Source organism: Dendrobium catenatum, unplaced genomic scaffold, assembly GCF_001605985.2.
Source record: "Dendrobium catenatum unplaced genomic scaffold, ASM160598v2 fragScaff_scaffold_1639, whole genome shotgun sequence".
Classification (NCBI taxonomy): Eukaryota; Viridiplantae; Streptophyta; class Magnoliopsida; order Asparagales; family Orchidaceae; genus Dendrobium; species Dendrobium catenatum.
In genome coordinates, this window is record NW_021320101.1 from 1,878,640 (window position 1) to 1,905,786 (window position 27,147).

At 34.6% G+C, this 27,147-nt stretch overlaps 2 protein-coding genes across 5 annotated transcripts in view; one reads left to right on the forward strand and one right to left on the reverse strand.

Annotated features, from left to right (window-relative positions):
- Positions 1-2,085: 2,085 nt before the first annotated feature.
- LOC110110669 (RING-H2 finger protein ATL70-like) lies at positions 2,086-2,517 on the forward strand. The gene has a single exon (XM_020842262.1). It carries the CDS (start codon positions 2,086-2,088, stop codon positions 2,515-2,517), a length of 432 nt encoding a protein of 143 aa, XP_020697921.1.
- Positions 2,518-11,227: 8,710 nt separating this feature from the next.
- Positions 11,228-27,147, reverse strand: part of LOC110110620 (dual specificity protein kinase YAK1 homolog) — a 71,660-nt gene continuing 55,740 nt past the window's right edge. Inside the window, exons 17-19 of one of the 4 annotated variants that reach the window (XR_003703167.1) lie at positions 22,242-22,525; positions 18,703-18,889; positions 11,228-11,718 (exon numbers count right to left, since the gene is read on the reverse strand). Coding sequence is in view for 2 of the 4 variants with exons in the window: in XM_020842198.2 (XP_020697857.1) it covers positions 11,642-11,718; positions 22,242-22,525 (361 nt within the window). In the remaining 2 variants the exon portion in view is untranslated. Of the gene's footprint in view, positions 11,719-18,702; positions 18,918-22,241; positions 22,526-27,147 lie in introns of those variants that run through there. The other 3 variants (XR_002304738.2, XM_020842198.2, XM_028701116.1) reach the window with 3 other exon arrangements.

Consider the following 27,147-nt stretch of genomic DNA (forward strand, 5'->3'; position numbering starts at 1 on the left):
GGGATCGCTGCATCGATGTTAATGTAGTGATTGATTTGACGGATTGATTGATTTTCAACTGTGTACAAAGATTTCTTCGAGGATTGACAGTATTGATTGAGATGGAATTTATCGATTCGGCCTGCGCTGTATAGACTTTGATTTCATTGACTCATGGATTGCGTATTTGCATAGGACTCCCATTGACCATTTGACTGATATGAATTGATATGACTGACATGCATGTATTGATAGGCATCGCCGTGCTTGATTTCAGTTATAAGTTAGTAGTTCCCTTGCACTAAACCCATTAGAGGAGATAATCTAACATCCTTAATCGAGAGTTTTCCTAAGTCAAGGCTTAGGATGTAATTAACTACGGGGGCTTGCGCCCGTAGGAAACCGATCCCCACAATCAAATAAACCTCATTCGAGCTGATGTATCGAATGGGGGAAATCTCGTGAATTTAGGGTTATAGATATTATTATCCATCGAGGTGCGTAGGTGAAAACCCACTATCCTCCATGGCTAATCGTATCTATAACTCCATCTGCTCTTCCATCGGCCTGCTTGTGCCGATTGTAAAGGCCTACGACCATTTTGTCCTACGGGATAGTGTGATCGTACTCTTTGCACTCGAACCACACGAGCAGAACCCTTTCGGAGACCCACAGCCGGCTTGTCGATTCGGCTGCCCGACCCATTCCGGGTCCTTTTTTCACCCCAAAAAGACCAAATCTGACTTTTTTTGGGTCTTCGAGACCATTTTTCGATGTTCCAGACTCAATTTCGGCACTTTCAGAGCCATTCGAGGCCCCTATACATAAGCTTAATTCTGACATACTCGAAAAAATTCTCCAAAATTCATGATGCATATTTTCAGACTCCTGGAGTTGCGACGTCTGAAAATAGGGGGGCAACTGATACATCATCATGAAAAAATTTTGATTGAGCGCGAATCTCGAGGCAAAAACCAACCCGGGAACTTCAAAAGTTAAATTCAGGAGCATCTGAACTTCGATTTCAATGAGCTTATAGTCAAACAGAGCATCTCGAAAATGCGAACCCAATGACACCAAATTCAACCCAATCTGAGCCAAAATGGGTCCGAATCAAGGACCCAAAGTGCTATTGGAAGGTTCGAATCACAATTTGAGTTACCAAACAGTCTCTGATTTTAACGAGCTTATACACGAATCGAACGGCTCAACGAGACAAATCCAACGAGCCTAAGGTCGCCAAATTCCAATATCACTAAGGCCTTCAAATGTCCAACGAACGGTGCACGATCGATGGGTTCAACATCAACCGTCCATTAGACCACTCCCTATTCGCCCCTGATCTCACACCTATTTACAAGCCATGTCACTCCAGAAAAACTATAAATAGAGCCCTCATTTTTCACAAGAGGACTCAAGGGAGAACTGAGAGAAGAAGAGAAGAGAAAAAGGGGAAAGGGAGAATCATCTCCTCCTCGACCACCGCCGGAGTTCTTTCCGCCGCCTGAATACGCCGAAACTCTGCCGGATTTTCGGGAGACGCCTGAATTCTGCAGAATTTTGTAAATTTGCTTCAAGATAGAAGAAGCGGATTGTAATCTGATCATCCTGACTTGTGGTTCGAATCAACTTCTTGTAATTTACAAAACACTGGTGGAACTTTTTAGCTGGGTGTGGCCCCATGGTTTTATCCCTCTTTCAGATTTTCCACGTAAAAATCCTGGTGTTCATTTTCTTTTCTGTTTATGTACTGAATATTCGTGCAATGCTCAGACGTGAATTTGTAAAGTCTACCGCCGCTTATATTCTAGCCCGTAACAAATACGAAAACTTGCTTGCATTGTTTGGGGGGAGATTGAGTTCTTCTAAGTATTATTGCTAAAGGGGTTAAAGTCATTATTTTCTGGTTTTTTGTGCTAAGTTGCTTAAGTTATCCTTGCATTTTTTGTTCTTTTTATTTTTTCATATCACATTTCAACGATTTGAAATTATTTAGCTTACATAAAATTATAAAATTAACTAGCAGATTTCCTTTTGCTATAATTAATAAGTGAATATGTTGTTGTTTTCCCAGGGTTAAGTTCTTGTATTCATGCCCACTTCACAATGATCTACGCCATCATCATCTTCATTTTCATCATTTTTCTTATCGCTACCATCACCTACATCACCTACTTAATGTGGAATTTCTATGTTGTTGCCCCTCCCCTTCAGCCCGAACATAATGTAGATACTGAGATCAACAATGCTACCTTTAGTACCCGGCCTACGCTCACCTATGCTGAAGCCAAGAGTCGGGATTCGCGAGCGGTCAACTCCATTTGCTACTCTATTTGTCTTGTCGACTATGAGGAGGACGCGATAGAGGATAAGGCATTGAGGCTTCTGTCAGAGTGTGGACATTTATTTAATGCAACATGTGTGGATCTATGTCTATGGTGGCAACAGACTTGTTCAGTGTGCCGGTCGTTCGTGGTGAATCAAGACATGCAAACATCTTTGGCAGAGGTAATTCCACTTGAGATTGAACAAGCTTAAATATATACAAATATGGTAATCGAATATGAAAGACATCTATAATTTATGATAGTAGAGTAATGCCTGTCTGGTTTTACATAAAATATAAATATTCATGTTGGTTATTTGTCTATTAGTATGTTAGGTTGTGTGCTTGAAGAATGTTAAAAATCATATATATATTTTAAATTAAATGACATTATTGTTGATGTATGACAATATATTACTTGCGCTTCTTGGGTTGGTCTGTTCCATGTAAAAATGTTGTGATTTTTCTTTTCAATACTCCATAATGTGACTAAGAATAATGTTTGACTATTGTGTTTTGCTTGAGATTTGATAATAATTTTATCTTATGATTTATTTATTTTTCAATAAATATAATATATTATAAATTAATGATCATTAATTTCAAAAGCAAGAAAGATAAGAATCACATTAAATTATTTGATTGAATGGTTCTTTTCTCTCTGTATGTGCAAAACTTTTGACTAAGAAGGTAGATGATGTGCCAACAAGATGGCTACACTAATTAATGTTGTAGGCATGAGGAACATTAATATTAGCAATGTTGATAAGAGGGAATGATTGATTTATTGAGCTTAGTTTTAGAGCCAAGTTTTGTATATGTCGAGTATTAGTTGGGGCATTAATGGAGCAAATTTTTTTGTTATGAAAATTTTTTTTAATGGTGTGGTGTTACTTCTTTGTAGGGATGTAAAGCTTGAATACAAGAGCTTGAAGGGGAAAATGAAAGATTATAACAAGAAGGTTGCCAACTTTTATGGTAATATGTCATCTAAGTGAAGAGGTTCAAACCTACTGCAAAGTCCAATGTAAGTCTCACTTTCTAGTTAACTTGTTTAATTGTTTTGGTTATTTTAGTTATTAAATTAATTATATTTGCATTCCATGTGCTTATCAATGATTGTTAAAATTTGATGGTTAGAAATTTCAGGAAACCAAACTAATGAGTGTGCACAGTGCTGCTTGACCTTTATATCAAAAGAATTCAAAGGAATTCTTTCCATTTAGCATTTTTCTGAGGAGAATAATCTAACACCTCCACACTCCTCTCAGCTCTTTCTCTTGGTTCGCTCACTAAAGTCCCATCCTAAGATTCTCTCATTTCTTCTAGGTCACACGCTACAGTTCACATGAAAATTTTGAGAGAAGAGACCTTCAAATACTTTACAATCATTTTACTTCGAATTAGAATTGCTTGGTTTTAGAAGAATGCATGGATCAATAAATTAGAGAAGCTTGAAATACTATGTGAATTTTTGCTCAATTATAATTTATCTATGCACCATATAAGAAAGTGCTTTTCTTATTTAGCTTTAAAAAAATGATAAAAATCTCAAATCTGAATCAAAATAGAAAATTAATTATTTAAATATTATGCTCAAAAGAATTTAATGAAACATATTTGGTGAAGATATATTGATAAACATATGGTCAAAGAAATTTTAAATCTCTTGAATCTATTTTACAATGAGAGAATTAAAAATACTCAGTATTTATTCATGAATTAAATCACATTTATCTTAAAATAAATTTAAAATTTTAAAGATTTATTTTAATTAAATTTTACTTGAATATTCCCACATATATTCTCTCCATAAATAATAAATTGAGAATTAATTTATAATTCATCTAATAGGTATGTATATGATTTCATGCTCCCTTTTTGTTGCAAATGAGAAATTGAGTTGGTATAGATAGATTTTGATCTTCTTAGTTATGGTTGATTATTCACAAATAAAATTAGAGAAAAAATAAAACAAAATTTCCATTATTTAGAACCCGCATATTAGGGTTAAAAATTGGTAGCAATACAACTAAAAAAATATTAAGGTGTCTAGATTGCCAATATAGGATACAAGAATTCCCATAGCTCTGGTCTGCTAATTTTTGTCGTTGGAATGACCCTTGTTTCTTGTAATATAATAAATAAAAATCATAAAAGGCTGAATATTTATTGGATTGATTTCATACTAATGCAAATGTACCTATATAAAGGAAAGAAAAAAACAATAGAGGAAATATAATAAAATAAAATATTCTCAATAATGAAAAATTATTGTATGAATAAATACTATATATTCTAATTATAAATGCTATATGACAACAACTAAATCCAATAACTCTATTTGGTTGGATGAATTTGAATTTTAAGAGTATTTTAAATTCATATCATATATTTGAAAATTTTTTAAACTACTTAATTTTTTATAAAGAAGTTTATGAGCTTTTTTTTTATAATTGGTCATTTGCAAATTAAAACTAATATTCAAAATACGAAAATGACGATGATAGTGGGTACGTTTGTGGCCTAACGATGGTGATGACGACAACTGCAATGATCAATTGTGATGATAACGATGGCGAAAATGATTAGTAACGGCATTAGTGGTGGTGTTTGGTCAAGATTGCCGGTGAAGCTTCACATTTTATTATATTTAGAATTTACAAAATCATGTAAATTCTAAATATATTGAAATGAACTAAATGAGAAATTTTAAATATATGTAAAGATTACTTAGATTATTATGCATTGGCAACCTGTTTATAAGATAAGCATCAGTTAGCAACATATCTACCCAAAATTGATTAAGAATATTGGCTTGAAATAGTAAATCACGCATAGTTTCAATTAAGTGTCTATATTTTCTTTCTGCTATGTCATTTTATTGCGGAGTATAAGGACAGGTAAACCTATGAATAATGCCAAACTTTTGTAAGCAAGTGTGAAATTGTTTATTAAGATACTCTCCCCCGCGATCAGACTGAATAACTTTAATAGTTGTCTGAAATTGATTTTCAAGCAGATTTTTGAAAGAAAGAAAGGTTGAAAAAAACATCAGATTTTTGTTTAAGCTGAAATAACCAAGTGTAATGAGTAAAGTCATCAACAAACAAGATATAATATATGTAATTTTGAACAGAAAAAATTGGGAAAGGGTCCCAAACATCAATATGAAGTAATTCTAAACAAGATTCGGTTTTAGCAGTAGTAAGTGAAAATGGTAAACGATGCATTTTTGTACGAACACAAGAATCACAATGAAAGCTATGTTTCGAAAAAGAACAAGAACTATTGACGGCTTGAAGAATGTCAGCCGCAGAATGTCCAAGTCGTTGATGTCATATAGAAGCATTGCTGGAAATAGTAAGAAGAGACGTAGGATGCGGATCAGAGACAGCAGCCGGCAAGAGATCAATATGATACAGTCCGTGACGGCTGGTACCCCGGAGAAGAGGATGATGTGTCAACGAGTCCTTAACAATAAATCCATTAGAATCAAAGATAATATAACATTTGTTATCTTTGATAAGACGATTAACAGAAATCAAATTATGTGTAATAGTAGGAACATGGAGAAGATGATTAAGTCAAAACTTACGAGCAAGTGTAGGCAAAATGCCATTTCTAACTTGGACCTGCGAATTACCTGTGTATGGTTGCATAGATTGAACTTGAGAGGCATCAGATGTCAGGTGTGTGCTTGCACCGGAATCAATAAGCCACTCAGCCGGAGGAGTTTCGTCATGAGCCCACAATGCTTGAGGTGTGATTGGTTGGTATGAAAGATTGGTGTGATGCCAGCAGGACGCAGCCATGTCCGTATTTTTCACAAATTTGACAATCGACTAGAACCGAAGATCAACTAGTTCCATGAGCAAGTAGAAATTGAGAGCGACCACCTCGTTGATTTGATGAACGGCCACGAGATCTTCCTCGAGAACGACTGCGGGAGGCCGTAAGAGCAAAGGATGAATCCAGAGTATCATAACGAGATTTTGTAGCAATGCTGGTTTCTTCACTACATAGTAAGGCATAGATATCATCCAAATGTATTGGATGTAGTTTCGTCTGGATGGATGTCTTAAATGCATTGTAAGAAGGAGGAAGGCCATTAAAAGTGTATATAAGATAATATCTTCTGATTCAATATGAGATCCGGTAGCATTAATGGCGTCAACCATTTGTTTGATCTCGGATATGTATTGTACCATAGTGTGATCCTTCATTTGTAGCTGATGCAATTCGTTCTTGAGTTGCAAGATACATGAAAGATTGGAAGATTAAAAGCGGCGTTCTAACATGAATCAAATGTCCATGCAAGACTCAAGATTAAGAACGTGAGGCGAGATTGAAGAAAAAATTGTAGAAAATAATGCAGATGCCAAGTTTTGATCAATGAGCAACCAAGAACTATATTGAGGATTAACAGCTACAGTGTGATTATCAAGAACGATTTGTTTTGAGGGCTTTGAAATCGTGCAATCAAAATATACAAAAAAATTGTTTGCCGAGAAGAGTTTGGTAATTTGTGATCGCTAAATGTGATAATTATCCGTGGTGAGTTGGGAATTCAAAATAGTTTTCACATGGACATCAAAATTTTAAAGAAGTAGGTATCGATATGTCAGAGGTAGAAGATGAGCTCGGAGAAGCAGTAGAAAAAGTGGATGAATTATCTTGCATCACCATTAAAATCGAAGACGAGAGAGAAGATCGGAAAAAAATTACATGGTTCGCTCTAATACCATGATAGCAGTGAGACCAAGACAGAGAAAGGAAATGAAAAGTAATTCTATTATATTGAGCAACTGTTATAAGTAGCTATAAATAGACTAGGACATAACAATTAAACGGTACAAATAAACATGAAAAGATCTAACGGCTCATATAAACCAAGATAGCTAATAGAAATAAATCTTATTTATAAATCTTTAGCGGGGGCATTTTCTAAGACTTGACCAAAGTTTAAGGCACTCAATCCAACAATCTTTTTGATCCTTTGTGGTGTGGTGTGGTGTCTTATCAAGACCCTCATTTTTTTAAAATCGTATATGCTTCAAAAAAAAAATAAAAATAAAAATAAATAAATAAATAAATAAATAAATAAATAAATAAATAAATTTGATCTCGTAACCCTTAATAGAAACACTGATTTAACCCTAATTTATTGAAAATAAATTTGAATGATCCGACAATTAATTTTAAACTTTTGGCTCAAATACTAAGCAATTTAAAGTTCTAGAATTGCATCTATATTCATAATTAATTAAATGAATTTATTACAACATTAATAAGTCAATTCAATAATCAAAATTAATTTAGTGTTATAAAAATAAAATGACGTAATGTAAGAGTTATTACAATATACTAATAATGTAAAATTAAGAAAATATCAATAAATAATACATTTATGATGCCAAACAATACTCACCCTTAGAATTATCACCAGAGGCGTGAAACGTAATTACTCTTTCAACAATCAACTGAAGTAAAACGTTATGATGTAAATTTCGCAGCTCATCCATTGAGATTTGGGGTGGTTTGTGGGCGAGCACGAATTGGAACCCTCATCCCGGGCTCGAACCCCCTACTACGGTCTTGCATCTTCAGTGGGGCAAAGCAAGTGTAGGCTCAATGCCGGTGAGTGACCTCGCTAGGTTTTGCCAAGGGATTATTTACGCCGCCAAACGCTCTCTTTATAGTGTCAGCGGATAGACATCCATTTTTTTTAAAAAAAAAGAGATTTATATACATACCATCATATACTATTCTATTTATATATTTAACACATAAAATTTTAATATTACATACATACTATCATATACTATTCTATTTATATATTTAACACATAAAACTTTAATATTACATGCATACCACCCATAATTTATTTTCATATCAAATATAAGTGATATAAATGAAATATATGAGTGGTAGAAATGAAATATATGAGTGACATATTTGATATTAAAATAATATAAGATGATATATGTAATATTAATATTTTGAGTGTTAGATATGTAACTAGGAAGGTATAAAATGATATATATATGTGTTTTAAAAAAAAAGAAAGATGTTTTTCTCTCCACAACAACAACAACAATATTAAGCCTTTATTCCACTACGTTGGGGTCGGCTACATGTTTTTCTCTCCAATCATTTAAAAAAATTAGAAAAAAAATAAAAATAAAACATTGTGATTAAGCTTGAGCTTCAAATATATAACAGCATAAACGGACCACTTATGTATTTACAAGTGTCCACCAAATATAAATATTTCAGTGACTACGACTCCAAATTCAAAGTAAATCGTTGAAATTAATAAAGAGAAAAAAGAGCGATCGACCCGACACCTGATCACTTGACACGATCATAACCGTCATCACAATGCTCGCCAGCAGCGAAATGGACGGTCTAGATCTTGTGAAGTTTCTTGGACTTGATGAGAGGATTGCAGCGGGCAATGGAGTCTCGGCCGGCCGACTTGAAATGGAAGCAGCACGCGCGCTGCTCAGGGTACCGGTGGACCCCACAGTACGTCGACCCGCACTGACACTTGAACCGAATGAGCCCAACCTTTTTCTGGCAGGCCGAGCACCGCACCGGACCTTCCGCCTCCCCCGCCATCCCCGCAACGCCAATCGCCGAATCCGGCGAGGCCACGGCGGCGTCGGAGGACGGAGATGATGACCAAATAAATTTAAGAATAGACTTATGCTGACTGAGAGTCATGTCTCAATCGCCAAATTAATAGATAACTAATTATAAAAAAATATTACTATTGCAAGTTGTCCGTTAAAGGGCGAACTTACTATTATAAATATTTTAAAAATAAATTAAGTGAAAAATATATTAAATAAATATACTTAAAAATAATTAAAAATAAAAATAGAAGAAAGAAAATATTAATGTAAACTATAATTTCTATATTTTATTAGAAGTTAATAGTTTAAAAATATATATTCATCAAAATTTGATAAAAAAATGTTTATTTTGAAATTATTAAAATTTTAATTGGTATTTTTAATGGATAGGCATTATACTGAAAATTAAAGGGACAAAAAAAAAAAAAATAACGATTCAAAGTTTATCCTTAAACATAGGCTTTGAAAATAAATATCATAACTCTATATTTAATATATTTATTTAAAGGATAAGAAATTCCATAACAGCCTGGCATAACGAAACTTTACATACCTCATCATCTTCAACATGTGAAGCGACAAACTTATTTCCTACAGGCACTCGACAAACTAAATTCATTGAAAACTTAGATGCATTATACTTAAGTGCTCTAAGGATCTTTAACTTAAGTTGGTCTAATTTGATGTTTCTTAGCACTTAGAGACGATTCCTACCTCTATAATACATTGACACATAATTTTCATCCAATTGTAAATCACCTTGATAAATTAGCATAAATATTGCTCTTCGTCCAATCATTATTGAGCTGATACATTTCACTTAAAAAGATAAAGAAATCACATACATTTAATCTAGATAATTATTAATTTACACAATTATATTTCAATAAATTTTACAAAACTTATAATTACAAAACCAACCGCTAATACAAAAACTATATTTAACATAATTAAAAAATTGCCATGGTTATTTTCTTAAGTCATTATATAGGTCATATAAATATCAATATAGTTATATATTTATCAATTGAGCCGTTAATGCTTAAACATCTATATTTTGTGCTAAACTCTAGTTCACTCGTTCCTAATAAGGGGATTTTTCGTGATGTATTGGTTTTGTAATTATCGCATAAATCATTTTAATGTATTTTCATATTTCTATCAGATTTATTCAATTTTAGTTTACTGCTTTTAAGATTATATCAAAATATCAATATGAAAATTTCGAACAAAAATATTAGATTTAAATGATATTTGATTAGAAGTTATAGGTCACGAGTACAGATCAACAAAATAAAAATTTAATTTTTATATTTTAAAAAATATATTTTAAAAATTGCTAAAATCCTACAACTAATGAATTGCAATTACTTGTAAATTGCACGAATTATTCAGATCTAAGATAGTACCTAAAAAATTTTGCTAAAATCCTACATTTCCTTCTGCTAAATGGAACCACATTTAATTTGCTTGCCGAAAAACAAAGAAGGCAGCAAAAAAAAAAAAACTCTGAACACCCATCTTCTCCTTCATTTTTCCTTCCGCCTTTAACTCTTCCAGGCAAAAAAATATGCTTACAACACTTGATTAAACTAAAAATATGAAATTTAATCATGCTTACTTAAAACATTTACCCTTTAATTTATAATCCGATGCTTTTCTTGAAAAAAAAAAGAACAACATCAAAATAATGTAAGAAAAGGGGAAGAATAAAATCGAAATGCCACCAATAAAACACAAATAGGGCCTACCTTTCTACTGTTTTTCTTCACGAACCCCGCGAGAAGGAAGCCTCCTCTCCTCTCTGACAGCTCAGTCTTCAAGCTTCAAATATCCTATCTGCATGGATACAGAACATCTGCAAAGCAAAATGCTGGACGGAATCCCGGGACAAGAGAAAATATTATCGATAAATTATACAAAAGCCCTCCGGGCGGGGGGGAAGTTATGAAACATTTGCTTATGCATCTAAGGGAAAAAATCAAAGAAACAATAACCCCAAACAAGCAGAGGCATATACATTTTTCAGAAAGATGAAAATGCCAAACAGAGGGATCAGCCATAAGAAAAGCACTGTGGGCAAGAAATCTTTATTACAGCTCATAGTTGGAGCACAAACCCTAAACGAAATAAAAAGGTGCAGCTCTTTACAATACGGTATCCAAACACTTAAATGATGAAAGAGCTCTTCTGACAGCGAAGAAGACCAAATACAAGCATTGGTGACTACTCAAAAAGGAAAAGCTAGTAAGCACTTCAATGGTCTGAGGCAATCATCAAATGCCACTAAGATAAATATTATGATTGCTTATTCAATAAGATTCAATGACAGATAAACACAAAATAAAAAATAAAATTAACAAAAAGAAACTCCTAGCACGCACGAGGCACGTCTTTGCCTCAGATCATAATATCCCACTGGGGTAAAGTCAAACGAGCAAAGACATATATATGTAGTTAAATGACGTGGAAACTGAACAAATGCTAAACATCATCTGGCTATAGACACTTAATAAAGAGGATCGATAGATGACCAACAATCAGATATGTTTTTATCAAGCACAATTGACTAACAGATTGAAACTGCCAGAGAACCTATAAGCAAGCAATGGGATTTTGCAGTACATATTTTTTCACTGCCAGCCATGAATCTGATATCCATAAAAAACGCAACATTAAAAACAATTCTACAACACTATGAGATACTGTCATAGTCTTTCCTTCCATGCGAAGATGGCTGGAGGGTTATGATGGGATGTCCAGCTCTTTGCCCTACAAAAGTAACATAATCTCATATATGTAAGAAAGAGCTTTATCTAAAGAACACAAAAATCATAATATAACATGCAATAAGACAATTTCCAAGACTCATTAAAAATGACTAGTGATTATAGAAGAGGCATTTTCATACCCTTATTAAGAATAAAAAAGTTGCGGTGTATAGGGAATCAAGCTAGTGACTTCAACAAAATCAATAAAAATAAGAGGAACCTACGACTTTCAAAAAATAAAATTAAAGTAGAGGATAATGAAATATAGGCATAAAAAATCAAATCAATAGTAAGAATTATTTTCATTTTATGACAAATATTATGAACACAAATTTCATGGTAAGATAGTTGATAGAAAAGTTATAAAGAGCAACAAAAGTATTTCCATATAAAAAGCTTTTGCTTCCCTAGTGCTTTTACCCCCCTTCTACATGGGGAGGTCTGGAATTAGACTCTCTCTCTCTCTCTCTCTCTCTCTATATATATATATATATATAATTTTTTATTGATCTTATAAAAAACAAGATCAAATATCATAACATTAGATTTAGTGGGCATAAAAGAGAAGAATTTATAATCATAATAAAATTATATTTAGGATCAATATTAAATTTATATATTGGGATGCAAGCTTGTTGCGAACCCCATGGAATTTAATCAAAACTTGGAGATGCTCTGGAATACACAACACTAGAGAAAATCTTTTATCAGAGAGTGATAAAGAATTATTTACTTATTGCATATTAAACTTTATATTGCCTATGTTGCTGATGTTGTAACATTCATGCATAATCTTTAAAAATCGCAACTCAGGATAGTGTATAAAATTCTAAAATATTTGAAGGGAACCCTAGGTAAAATAATTCTATTAAAAAAGAGGGAAGAATTAATTCTTGAAGCTTACATAGATGTATATTATGTAGGTTTTATAGTTGACAAGGGGTAAACTCAATGATATTGTACTTTTTAAAGAGGCACCTCATAATTCGGATAAGTAAAACATAAAATATGATAGCAATATCTAATGCTAAAGTTGGTTATAGAGTATTATGGAAGATTTAACAGTGAATGGAAATGTTCTATGTGACTCTATTGTGATAACAAACTAACCATTAATATTGCATAAAATCCCATGCAATAATACTGTATAAAGCATATTAAAATTGATAGACGCTTTATAAAAGAGAAACTTGATAGTGATTTAATCTGTACATCATGCAACATAATCCCATACAATATTTAATCCATTCCTGACCAGCTGTGAAAAATATGCTAAACTGCTAATAGTATTAACAAAGGATTACTAAGGGCAATCCTTAAAAAAATATAAGGTAATCATAGAATGGATGACATCCATTCATTCACTTTAAGGGGACTTTCATACTCTTTTATCTTTTGTTACCAACTTATAAATCCATGGTATCCCCACTATCTATTTATCAACCTATGAATTATTATAATTATTTTATAACTAATTCTATTGGATCTAAATTTTTTCGTGGATGATACCCAACCAAACCTTTAAAGCATGTAATATTTACGGAATAGTAGATTTGAGTGTGGAGAGTGGGGGTGGTGTATTTTGTAAGTGGGCAATATAGAATCTATAGAGTGAGAAATGCCAAAATATTTAAATCTTAAAAATATTTAAAAAGATCCAAAAGATCTGAAGTATGCCTTTTCACCTTTTATTTATAGGGCTAACGAAATCAACACCTTAAAAGCAAAAAATAGTATGAAGTACAACATATGATGTGACTTATTACATGATATCATAGACATGTAGTTGAGCTAATTGACCTCCACATAGGCTTCTGCTTATAGCATGGCCCAGGTTCAAGGAGAGTCCCCTATGCGAGTCTTCATAAGCTAGTATGTGAAGGTGAATCCTTTGGTCATGACGGGAAGTCCATTAGGATAGGATTCAAACTCATAGAAACAAAAGTGCTAGTCCACATGGGTGGAAGTGATAGCGGATTAACAACTGCTTAAACCTAGAAAATCAGAGTTGCAGCTCTTGAGGTGCATGTGGTTCTTGTAACAAGATTGGGGATATCAGCGGTAGCTAGTGGTTTTGATTTTGAAGAATGACCACGGATGCAAGGTTGCTATTGAGATGAGTGATATATGTGACCCAGGTAAGTCTATACAAGTCCTTCTGTGAGCCTACTAAAGACGAAGACTCCTCGATGCCGCCTTCCTAGGCGAATCATCACGTTACAACCTCAGTGGGAAAGTGGTCGCAATTTTACAGAGCAGTGTTGAACAATCAGTTGGTCAATCAACTTTTCTAATGGAGAGTTCTCCTCCTAAGAGAAATGATTGTTTGGGCTAAGTCTGATGTAAGAATGGAGGGAGGGATGGGGGCCGGCCAAAGAGAGAGGGGAGAGGGAGAATTGTCCACATTCGATGTATGTGTCCACGTACATTGAATAGGGGGAATTAAATTCAAACTCAATCATTTAATTCAGATTTGCACTAATTGAGAGAAATTTCCTAAAATAGGTGTAGGATATTTAAGAAAGATTTTAAAATTCAATTCATTTGAATTTGAATTACGAAATCTTTCCAAATAAGATAGTGTTAAATTAGGAAGATGATAGTGGGGTAATTGAATGATTATTTAATTAAAATCTTAAATTAGGAAAGGGATTAAAGACCTCACAAAATTTAAAATTCAAAATTAAGAGATGGGATTTTGGAGGGAAATAGGGTTAGGTAGGGACGACACCTTGGAATGGGAGTTAATTGGGGAGCAATAAGGGGAAGAAAATTAATTGAATGGAGGGAGAAAGAGGGAGGGGGCCGGCGGCTTCAAGGAGGGGAGGGGTTTAAGAGAGGGAAATTAATGCTTGCTTGAATTAGAATTTTAAATTAGGAAGGATTGATTTAATTCCAAGCCTATTTAAATTCAAATGGGCATAAATTTAGGAACTTTCCTAAAATATGGATTTTCATTTTAGGAAACAAATTCAAAATTTAAATTTATTTGAATATGAAATTAAACTGTTCCCAAAATAAGAAGGGCTCAAATTGGAAAGTTTTGAATGGGTGGAGCCAAGGGAAGAGGGATTTTGCTGGGAAAGGGACCGGCGCTTAATGGAGAGGATGGGGTTGCCGGTTAGGAGGTGGTGGTGGAGTGGCCGACGGGTGGAGGAGGGGAAGATGGAAGCTTGGTCGGCGGCTATGGAGGGGGGATGGTGATAGGAAATACTTGAGTTCACAAATAACCCTAAGTTAATACTGGAGTTCGCAAGCAACCCTATTCCAAATTGGAGAGAAAACAGCCAGCAGTTTAACAGCCCCAAATAGTGAAAAAACAATAAGAAATTGGGCAGGAATCTAAAGAAAATCAAGCCAATCACTTCTATTCCACTAGTAGATGAAATAAAACAATAACCATGCAAGATTCTTCAATTCAAGAGGAAGAGAACTCTCTAAAATCTCTAGCTTAGAAGACTAGAGCCCAAGCCTCTAAGAAGATCCCAAAAATAAGCTCAAATTCAAGTTGAAAACCTAAATCCCCCCTTTCCCCCTCTTTAACTCCAATGCCCATACAAAATCCCTAAACAAGCCTTCTATTCAAAATTCCCTCCCCTTCCATTCAAATTTTCCCTCTAACACTTGAATTAAACCCCATCATGGGCCCCAAGGCTTTCCCCCCTCCAATACTTGAATTAAACCCCATGTGGGGCCCGCCTAGAGTAAGGACTGGTCCATGTTGGACCGGTCCAGTCGGCCCATGAGGGGCCAGCCTAACAGAAGGCCGACGGTCAAGGGGGAAGGAGAAAAGGAGTTCAAGGAAAGAAGATAAAACCGTGAGCCCGGACGCTTCCTACGACTGACGGGTGATACGTTACCCTTCACCAAGGGACTTCAAGCCACAAGCCCGAGCCCATCCTGCAGCTGATGGATGCTACGATTCCCTCCCATAGGAATCTCATCAAAATTCTTGCCAAATAACAAGAGTGCAGAAATTTTTTTTATTAATAATCCATCATAGTCTAATACAAGAACAGGAGACTCTATATATAGGCCTCAAAAGAAACTAAAAGACAAATTTTTCCTTTGGGCTTATATAAGACAAGACCCTTAAGTAAGGGTAACAACGGAAAATGCATAATTAACTCAAAAATACATTTAATAAACTAAGATAAAATGGAGGGATTTCGACCGTCGATATTCGTCTCTTCCTTTGATTAACGCCCACCGTTGGATGTCCGCATCAAAGTCCCTTAATGGTGACCTGTGGAGCACTTATGGAATACCTATATGGGCATATACGAGTATACAAATTATATTATCTGGTTTCATATTCTTCCAATTAGATGCTATCCTAGGATTGTATAAATTTTGTACATGTTGAAATGAAAAACAATTAACTAATTCTCTCCAACTCTTATCAAATATCATCAAAACCATAATTCATAAAAGTAGTTACTCGATGATAGCTTGGAAGCCATAGTTGAACGTAAGACATAAGGCATGAGCAATCATTGACAAAGAGGTGTTCACTCCATTAACTATGATCAACAATCAATGGAGGCACAATAACTCTGTCAAGATCTAAGATAAATGGAACATAAAAGATAAAATCTTCTTCTAGATCAAATGTAACTATTAACAAAATGCAGGTTTCTTCTCCTTAAGTTCTAAAGCAATTTATACTTTCTCCTCTTCTATTTATTATATATCTTCTTAATTATCTCTATCTCGTGTAGGTTGCTTGCCCCATCTTCTCCTTGTGGGAATTTAAAGAGAAGAGGTCTTTGATTGGAGTTAAGAGGCGTACAATTGGCTGCAAGTGGGAGAAATGGGTGACATGGGTTGCGAACTAGTGGAATGGAGTCCGAACAAATTTGCAACATGGAGCTTGCAATCATGGATGCTCGTGGCTAAGTGAGCGCATAAAATACATGACCTAGACTTGCAGGCAATTGTGATGTGGGTCGTGCATGCTGGAGCAAAGCTTGCTCATGCATGCTGAAGGTTGGACTCGTGCGCAGCCTCATGTGGGGAGGTGGAACTAACTTGGCAGAGCAAGCATGCGGGTTAGAGCTTTGCAAGGGGGAAAAGCTTTGCAAGCAAGGTGGAGTGAGCATAACAAAGATTATTATTTTATAAGGTAAAAATTGAGCTATGAACAAGCTCTGCACTATATACTTTCAATAATACACTCTAAAACAAGCACTTTTGTGCCTAATAATCCTTATTCTTCACACTGCAGACACAAACAATGGGGCTTTCATTTAGGCTTCGTTTGGGACGACTTTCTACTACTTCTTAAAGTAGCTTTCTAGTACAAAAAATTTAATTTTTGTACTAGAAAGTGGCTTTAAGAAGTAGTAAGAAAGCCATTCCAAACGAAACCTTAGACTACATATTTTGTAGTTTCTAAATCACAGAACTTTTGTAAGAAAATAATAAACTGTGAAGGTGAAGGATTAAAAGTTGTCCAGTGAACAAATTGCAACATGATTGGTGAATAAACAACAACATATTTTTAAATTTTAAAAGAGTTCATCTAAATTATTTTGCAGATATGTGAGGCCTACTAAAGATGAAGACTCCTCGATGCTGCCTGCCTAGGCGAGTCCTCATGTTACGACCTCAGTGGGAAAGTGGTCGCAATTTTACAGAGCAGTGTCGAACAATCAATTGGTCAATCAACCTTTCTAACGGAGAGTTCTCCTCCTCAGAGAAATGATTGTTTGGGTTAAGTCCCTTAGTGGTGACCTGTGGAGCACTTGTAGAATACCTACATGGACATATGAGTATACAAATTATATTCTCTGATTTCATATTCTTCCTACTAGATGCTATCCTAGGATTGTATAAACTTTGTACATGTTAAAATGAAATCCAATTTTCTCCAACTCTTATCAAATATCATCAAAACCATAATTCATAAAGTAGTCACTCATGATTGCTTGGAAGCCATTGTTGAACGTAACCATAAGCCATGAGCAATCATTGACAAAGAGATGTTCACTCCCTTAACCATGATCAACAATCAATGGGGGGAGGAAGATAAATGGAACATAAAAGTTAAAATCTTCTTCAAGGTCAAATCTAACTATCAACAAAATGCAGGATTCTTCTCCTTGAGTTCTGAAGCAAGTTATACTTTCTCCTCTTCTATCTATTATATATCTTCTCAATTATCTCTATATTGTCTTGCCTCCTCTTTTCCTTGTGGGTATTTAAAGAAAAGAGGCCTTTGATTGGAATTAAGAGGCATACAATTGGCTGTAAGTGGGAGAACTGGGTGACAGGTTGCGAACTAGTGGAATGGAGTCCGAACAAGTTTGCAACATGGAGCTTGCAATCATGGATGCTCATGGCTAAGTAAGCGCATAAAATACATGACCTAGACTTGCAGGTAGTTGTGATGTTGGGTTGAGTATGTTGGAGCAAAGCTTGCTTATGCTGTTTGAAGGTTGGACCGGTGCGCAGCGCCATGTGGGGAGGCGGACGCGGAACTAACTTGGTAGAGCAAGCATGCGGGTTAGAGTTTTTTGATGGGGCAAAGCTTTGCAAGCAGGGTGGAGCGAGCATAACAAAGATTATATTTTTATAGGTAAAAATTGAGCTATGACCCAGCTCTTCACTCTAAAACAAGCACTTTTGCACCTAATAATCCTTCTTCTTAATACTGCAAAGATAAATAATGGGGCTTTTATTTAGGCTTCGTTTGGCCCCCCACCCCCACTCTCTATTTATCATTAAGTGCCAACAACAAATATTTTTGGGCCTATGGATGAGGCAATATAGCATTTCTCTTAGGGGCTATTTGGTTTGAGGTAAAGTGCATGTAAAATATTCCTTATGCAGGGGTTTTACGAATATTGGTGTTTGGTTGAATAAAAAAGGAATTCAATGTAAAGTATTCCACATGCAGTGTAACATATTCTAGTTCATTATTTGAGGAAAAATAAACTTGTGCAGTTTTGAGTGAAAACATTTTTCACTGCAACCAAGCTACCTTATCGCTGCTGGCCGCCATTCACCACCGCCACCCCCTCATCTCCTGCCATCGACTAGTGCCATCACCGTTGTGGGGCTGCCACCACCATAGCCACCCGCCTCCTCCATAGGCCATCGTCGTCGTCAATGACCCGTCTCCACCAACTGCCGCCGCCATCACCGATCACTATTGCCACTATCGACCACTGACCACCACCATATTTGAACTTTAAACTGCATTCATTTTACTTTAAGGCTTTAAGCTAAACAAAAAAAGTAATCTCATGCATTCCTTTTATGCTCATCCAAACAACTTCAAATATTTTAAATATACTACATTCTTTTACTTTGCATTCCTTTTTCAACAAACCAAGCCCCTTTATTAAATAATATAAAAAATAATTGCCAGCAACTCCATGGAGAGTACCTTAGGTATGCCTACTTTGGTATAAACTTGTGTTTTGTTATAATATAACACCAAGGCAAAGGCTAAAAATGATTTCACAAATCAATGAACTACATCAATATTTAAGCTTTTCATCAAACACAACTCTCAATGTAAAGCAAATGGACAATCCATAATATCTCAAAAATTATTGGAGAAAAATTAAGAAGCTTAATTTAAAGTCTCTTGATGAGTAGGTGGGCCATACACGTCAAGAAAGTAATAATCTTCAAAAATTATTTGGTTTCAGAAACCCTCTACTTGCCTTATACAGCCAACCCGAATTTTCATATTTTTAGCAAGTTTAGATTCTCTTTTTTTTTTTTTAATTTATTTATATTAGGATAAGTGATTAATCAATTTAATAACATTTTATTGGCTCATAACGCTTTTCAAAGTTTTCTAGGCTTGGAAAGTACTTAAAAATAAGACATTCTTTAGAACTTTTGGATTAATTGAATAAAATTAATATTTGTTAGTGCAAATTTTATATAGACAGGCTTGGTGACTACTCTATTCTTCAGTAAAGCTTGGTCATTGATCCTCTAGCATTTTAGAAAATCCTTGGTTATCTTTTCTCACCCATACTCCTATTTCCCAACATAATTATCATCTCCCCTAGATAACCTCAATTATAATTTCCCTCAACCCCAAAATACATCGAACCTCTTTAACACTCTCCCAAACATCCCCAATTCCCTCATATCTCCTGAAGCCTCAACTCCCCAATATCTCTAATATAGCCTAAGCCTAGATTAAAAATATCACAACTCATTGCCTACTAATCTAAAATCCATAAAAAACATCAACATTAGTTCTCTAACATCCTAATCCTTTGATTTAGAATTTCCCCACTTTTTCTCCTTACCCTAGCAATAGGGGAGAAAACTTAGCATGTCGCAAAAAAAGCGTCGATTCGAGGCAAAACACTGCTATCTGTTCCAAAAAAAAAACCTCCTGAGGCGCCCCGGGACCATCTGACGGGTCCCCCGGATGCCGCTCCACCACATTCAAACATATCATGCGCTCCTAAGTCAAAACTCTATCCATGATCTGACGCCTTAATGAGACGTCAAGCGTCAGAAGGCACCACACAATTGTCCTTATACTGCAGAAGGCTCAAGGGCCCTAGCTATAGAAAAGAAAGAGAGGCCCCCGAGCACCTATTTTCATTTTCTATTTATGTGTGCCGGAGATCGGAGCGATACACTTCACTTATGTGGGTCCAGAGGATTCAAAAGAACAAATAGAAAGAATTCACTTGAATTGAACAAAACAATGAGACTTGCCACTTAATGAATGGTAATCTCAAAGGTTGCCCCTGGAACAATAAGTATCTCGCAGGCTTCCATGCAGTGGCGGGATGCTTTACTCCTAACCCCACGAAGGTTCCGAGACAGAGCTCAACCTGAGTCTCGGTTAAGAATGGCGATGATCTACGTTTCACACGCCCTTGCAACCGGCGTCCCTTTTTTGTCCTCGCCGTGATACGCTTCTTTGGGTGCTCTCTTCCGTTCCCCTAGTTGAAGACAAAATCAAAGAAAAATCTCGAATGGACTCAGAATGAGACCATTAAAAGAACAAAAACCAAGGCGGGTTCAATCCCGGTTTAGGCCACCAAATATGTCTAAACTATAAATACCCATTTCAGCACCACCCAAATAATTCTTCCAGCACCACCCCAAGAGGACACCAATCAATTTACCACTTTCACCATAAAGATCTTATACACCTTGCATCACTTTGAATATTAGCAAACTACAATATTAATAGAAATCATAAAAAATCTTCTACATGATATGGAAACCAAAATGAAGGAACTAATTGCTTACCTAAAAAAAGTGCCCATTTGCAATTAATTCGTAGATCTAGGGACATAAACTCAATTCTCCATAAAATTATTTGAATACAATCTTGAAAAGCTTAAGTAGAAAAATAAAAGCAATACCAATGAACATGATCATGTACTTTATTGTGAAAAGCATAAGCAAAAAAATAAAAGAAACAACAACGAAAGTAATCATGTACTTTATTTGTGAGATTGGTCAAGGAATTGAATTAATTCAAACATCTAATGAATCTAGGACAATTATTAACAAGGATATTCCAAACAATTTGACAATATTGAAATACTCATCAATGCAAGGTATAGGGAGAGGTTGATGAACTCAGCTAACCTACATTAAAAAAATATTGTTTTCATGATTCAAACGCATACCATTTAGATCACAATAGAGGAAATCTAACCATTACTCTAGCTCACTCTCTGAAACAACTCGATGGGGTTACTTGGTTGCAAGTATTTAGTATTTAAGAAAATTTCAAATGCAGTTGGGTTTGATTTCTTAATAGTTGTTTGGTTGATTGTAAGAGAAACCACAAAATCCACTTTTTCGTGTTTGGTTGGCTGCAAATTTAATTCAATTTAGGGAAGGATTAGGATGATGATAGGGGACAGATGCTAGCAAGGTTGTAACAAGGTCGTCATAGTCATAGATGAGGTCGTCACAAGTCACGTGAGCTCGCAGGGTTGTGTGCAAATGACAAGAGAGCTGTGTGTAAGCGTATGTAAGAAAGAAACCAAGAGATGTCAGGTATTAGAGTTGTCATGTGGTGTAGAAATTTGTGGGAGTCCTAGCATCAGCTTTGTGTGAGAGCCAACTACGGTGATGTGTGGGCCTAAGGTGTAAATTGATCTAGGATAGAAACAGAGGGCGAGTGGGATCACATATGTAAAGAGTTTGAGGAAGGTGAGCACTAAAGAGGGCGATTACTGGAATTCTATGGGATGAAGATGTGAACGGTGAATTTGGAATTTACACAATTTGGGCAAAGTCCAAATTTGCCAAAAAAAAAAATGAACTATTGAATGTATTATGAATTCCTTAGAGATATACTAAAGATTTTTTTTACTTTATATCAAACACTTGAAAATTTAAAACCCATGAATTTCAAGTGCAATACACTCATAATACCTCAAAATTACAACCCATAAAATATTTAGAATCCTGATCACTTCATAACAAAAGCAAAGGTGAAAACATTAAAAAAAAAAACTCAGCCTAAAATGAAATCTAATAAATAATCCAAAGCCAAATAGTTGTGAAGATTACCCCATTGCATGCTATTGTTGAACATATTATTAGTGGCAGAATGTGAATCAACCATATTATAATTGGATCGGGATGGTTGAATTTTCTGATGTGTCCTCAAACCATGCATTGCTGTTGATTGCACATAATTATTGTACCGATTAAACGATTGTTGTGATTGCTGACTAAAACGGCTGGGAGAGTTTTGTGCCACATTGGGTAGGCGGTTGAAACCTGTATGCAGATCATTTGCTAGGTGCGGGATGCTCTCATCAAGTGGGTATGTCTGAAACTGCCCATCTGTTCTGTAGCGAGCAGGAAAAAGGTCAATAAAAAGTAAATGAGATAATGTATGTGGTTGTGAAGATAGCAGAACGTCCATAAGGGGATTGCAGAATAGAAGCATGACAAGTTTTGAAGAACAAGAGAGCAACAAAGAAAATTATGGAAAAAGGAAGTTGACAATCATCAATTATGAACTACAGAGCAAATTACAGATCATAACCTAAAATAATCATCTATCATACAGCTTTATAAAAGACATGATTCAAAATAAGACACAAATCAACAAGTTAAAGGTTTAAGCCAGCTGACATGCCATTAATTCAACTATTAGAACTACCTTATTTCTGATAGACAAAAGGCGGCTCAGATACACTAAACCTGCAGCACAATAAAAACTTTTATACAATGATTGCACTAGTACTTGGTTGAAACATCATTGAATTTTAATGAGAAGCATGCGGCATGAACATGGATGGCAAGGCAATAGCAGTTTTTCAACATGAAAATAATATGCATCCCAGGTTATCTGCCTAAACATGCTAAGTCCATGCAGCAACAGTAAGATAATATTATTTCAATAAAGTTATTCCAATAACCTTGAAAATAGGATCCAGATATAAATAGGGGATACAAATCCAGCATCAATCTTTTGGTTAAAAAGAGGTTTAGCATATCTGGTCAACTATTCTCTACAAATGAACCCAACATCGTTAACTGGAATTATGATCAACTTAAAATGCACACTGTCAGGGAATCAGAGCACTGAAATAACTTATAAGCTAGAGAAAAAGATACAGTACAAATTAAAGACTAACAACACATAACCTTAAAGTGATTGGACAGTTCCTTACCTTATCAGGTATATTAGTCCTATATTAAGCATGTTTTGAGCCCAGCCATATATTAGATTTATATCCAGCATGTACTGGGAGCAAACAGTTTCTGAATTTTATATATTTGTGATTTGCTTGGTTCTCTTTCATGATAGTTTCTCTTTTTACAAATATGATTACCATTGATTAGTACATTTCTTCATAATAGTACAATCTCCGCATATTTTTTAAATGAAACTGAAAATTAATTTTGAAATATCATCATCATTAGCCTTTTTACAACTATTTGTGTTCAGATTTATGAATCCTCATTTTTCATTCATTCCTACTAAGTTTTGTCCTAGGTTTTAAACCTATTCTTCACAAACTATTTCTATTTTTTTTTCAAGCATCCATCTCAATTCTCATTCTAACACAATCAATTTAGATATCAAAGAATTTTTATTGCTCAATATTTGAGTCCATACAACATCAACAACCTAACTACAATTTTATAAAATTTACTTTTAAGTCTCCATAATTTCTTTTTATTGCATAATACTCCTGCTGCATTTCTTTATTTTAACTCAATCTTAACTCTAGAATCTTCATCTTTATCCCCATTCTTCTGTATAATTGACCATTAATATATATAATCGATCAAAGATATTTAAACATATCACACCTAAGTATCAATTTATCTTCTAATAATATTGATTGATAATTGCTAATAATACACCCATCAAAATTGCATATCATATACTCAAAATTTTGTTATACTAATTTTAACCTCTATCTCCTAAATATTTCGTCCTTTGTTTTTGTCAGTGGATGTGTCATTAATTAGAACTGTCATTTGTAAAAAGCATAAATCATGATACTCCACTTTGAATATCCTTTGAAAGCATCTAAAAAAATATTTTAAAAAATTGGGCTCGATGCTAATAATCCTTGATGCAAAATCTAATTGTAATTGGATTTTTTTTTTGTTACTCTCCAACTACTAATAATAATAAACAATTCAGCATACATATCTTTAATAATTGAACACACTTTTCTACTTTAGCATGCAACAACATCAATTCTCATTGTATTTGATTATATGCCTTTTAAAGTTTAATAAAAACCATATGGTGATACTTTTCTATTATTTATAATTTTTCATTAATGATGGTTTTATCTCTAAATAAAATCCTATTATCTTCATTTTTAATACATTCACTTGATCAAAATCTCTAGATCTCTTAATAGACCTGACTTACCTGTCTTTCCTGATATATCAAACTTAAAATATAGATCTCAATTTATTCATTAATGATAATTTTATGATCATTTGTAGCTGGTATGTATTCATATTTCTACATGTTTTTAATAAGAAATGATATTATTTGCTGCTAAGTTTAAAACTTTGAAGTGGTATGAAATTTATCCTTCATATTATTTAGTGTTTATGTCACAATAATATTATTATTCTGCCTTATTTAGTTTAAAAAGTAGCTTGATATTACAACAACAATAATAAACCTTTATCCCACTATGTGGGGTCAACTATATGAATTATTTTTCACCATTGTCTACTAATAAAAGTTAAATTCTCATTTAAATCTAATAAAAAATATATTTTTTAATACTTTCTAACCAAATCATTTTGAGTCTACCTCTATCTTTCTTAAAATAGACTGGATTTAATATATATATCATAATAAGGTCATCAGAAGGTCAATGTTTAATGTGACTAAACCATCTAAGGCAACTCTTTCTAATCTTATCTGTCACTGGAGGTACTCCAACCTCTAAAATATAGCTTGATATTATACAAAATTAATTGATTAGGTAGAAAATTTTTATTAAAATTTTGCTATAAGCATAGTAAGCGCAACTATAAATGAAACGTCCATCAATTATTTAAGTTGAAGCTTTACTTTTCCTACATGTTTAAAAACAAAACTGCCCTTTACACTTAGCTTTATACAATGAGCTTTGAAAACTTTGATAAATGGGATAAACAAGTCGTAAGCATTATAGTTAGCAGAAGAACCACTTCATTTTTGTGCAATGTGCATTGATGCAATGAAGACCTTATGTGCTATGCAATGAACTTGGCACTTTGAAAAGATTGATTCCATTGTTGGACTTTGGACATAAAAAGGTTCCAATAGGAAAGCGCATTTATCTAATATATTCAAACAAGAAAACATCGGAATTATCAATTGACAGCCCAGATAAAGATGTTTCTACACTATTTTCATCTTCAGATCATATGAATTAGTTAAATAACATATCTTTAATTTGATAAAAAAACCCACTCAGTGCACGAGGCTTTTATACAGGGAACTGAAGCGTGGTGAATTTATGGAGTCTTACATTAGCATAAAAAAGGTTAATTATGTGATTCAACAACCATGATATAATTTAATCAGCCTAACCAATCTCCAAGCTTGCTTTTTTATGTTAAGTAGCGCAATTTCCCTAGGAACACAACAGAGCACTACCATTGACATAGTTTTAATAGATGAGATAATTAATAATGATAGTTAGTATGATTATTTGTCATATTTTTCATAGAGATTGTTTACAATTTCTTTTTGTAAGGTATTTTATGTAAATTTGCTTTTTTTTTTGGGAGGCTTAATTTTATTTTAATCCATCTTGATGGGGACATCAGATTTCGACACGTGTACCATCGCCGACGGCGCAGATCGATGGCTACGATCCAGAGCCTCTACTTTTGAGTTTATAGTTTATGTCATTTTTTTTATTAGTTTTTCTGAGTTTGCCCCTGAGGGCATTGTTTGACTTATGTAGCCCCGAGGGCATTGTTGTCTTTTCTTTTCTTTCATTTTGGAGCCTCCATATATGAGGCAATATGCATTGTAATAGTTTTTAGTTTTGGAAAATGAAATGAAAATTCCCCTTGTGTTCTCTTTGTGAGTTCATCCCGAGATCTCTTTGTGAGTTCGCCGGAGAAAATTAGATCTCTTCGTGAGTTCTAATTTTCATGCTATCCGATATCGAGGAAAGCGACGTTGGAGATAAGTGAGGTTAGTGTGCTCGTGGTCATTGAATCCCTAGAAGCTCCCAATTTTCTTTGTTTTTTTTTTGTTCTTTCTTCCCTTTGGATGCTGCCGAATTCTCCAAAGGCCCAGAAAATTAGATCTCTTCGTGAGTTCTAATTTTCATGCTATCCGATATCGAGGAAAGCGACGTTGGAGATAAGTGAGGTTAGTGTGCTCGTGGTCATTGAATCCCTAGAAGCTCCCAATTTTCTTTGTTTTTTTTTTTGTTCTTTCTTCCCTTTGGATGCTGCCGAATTCTCCAAAGGCCCAGCCGCCCATCACAGCCACGCCTTTCTCCCCCTAATTACTCTTCCACCCGCCCCGCCTGGACGTCCACCGACCGCCCGCCATCCCCTGAGAGTTTGGATTTGAATTTCAAACTCCCATCATGAGCCTTAATTCCATTCCTTAATTGGTCCTAAGATTTAGGCAATCTTTTTAATTTGGATTTTAAAACCAATTTTGAAATCCTGCGTTGCCTAGTATTCTTATCAATTAAGGAAAACTTTCTCTGTTTTAATTCCTGTTTAACTCCAGATTTTAGAAGAAAATCTGTTACGTTAGCAGCTGGGCCCCACTTTAATTGAATTGCCTCTGCCTTCTCCTTTAGTCCAGCCGTTCCATACCTTTCCTCTTCATTGGCTCAATTCTCTCTCTCCTAATCAAACCGTTAACCCCACAAAATCAGCCCCCATGATTTAATTTGATTTCAAATTAAATCCCCCTCATCTAACCCTCCCAAAATTGCATTAACTGTGGAATTTCCTGCACCTT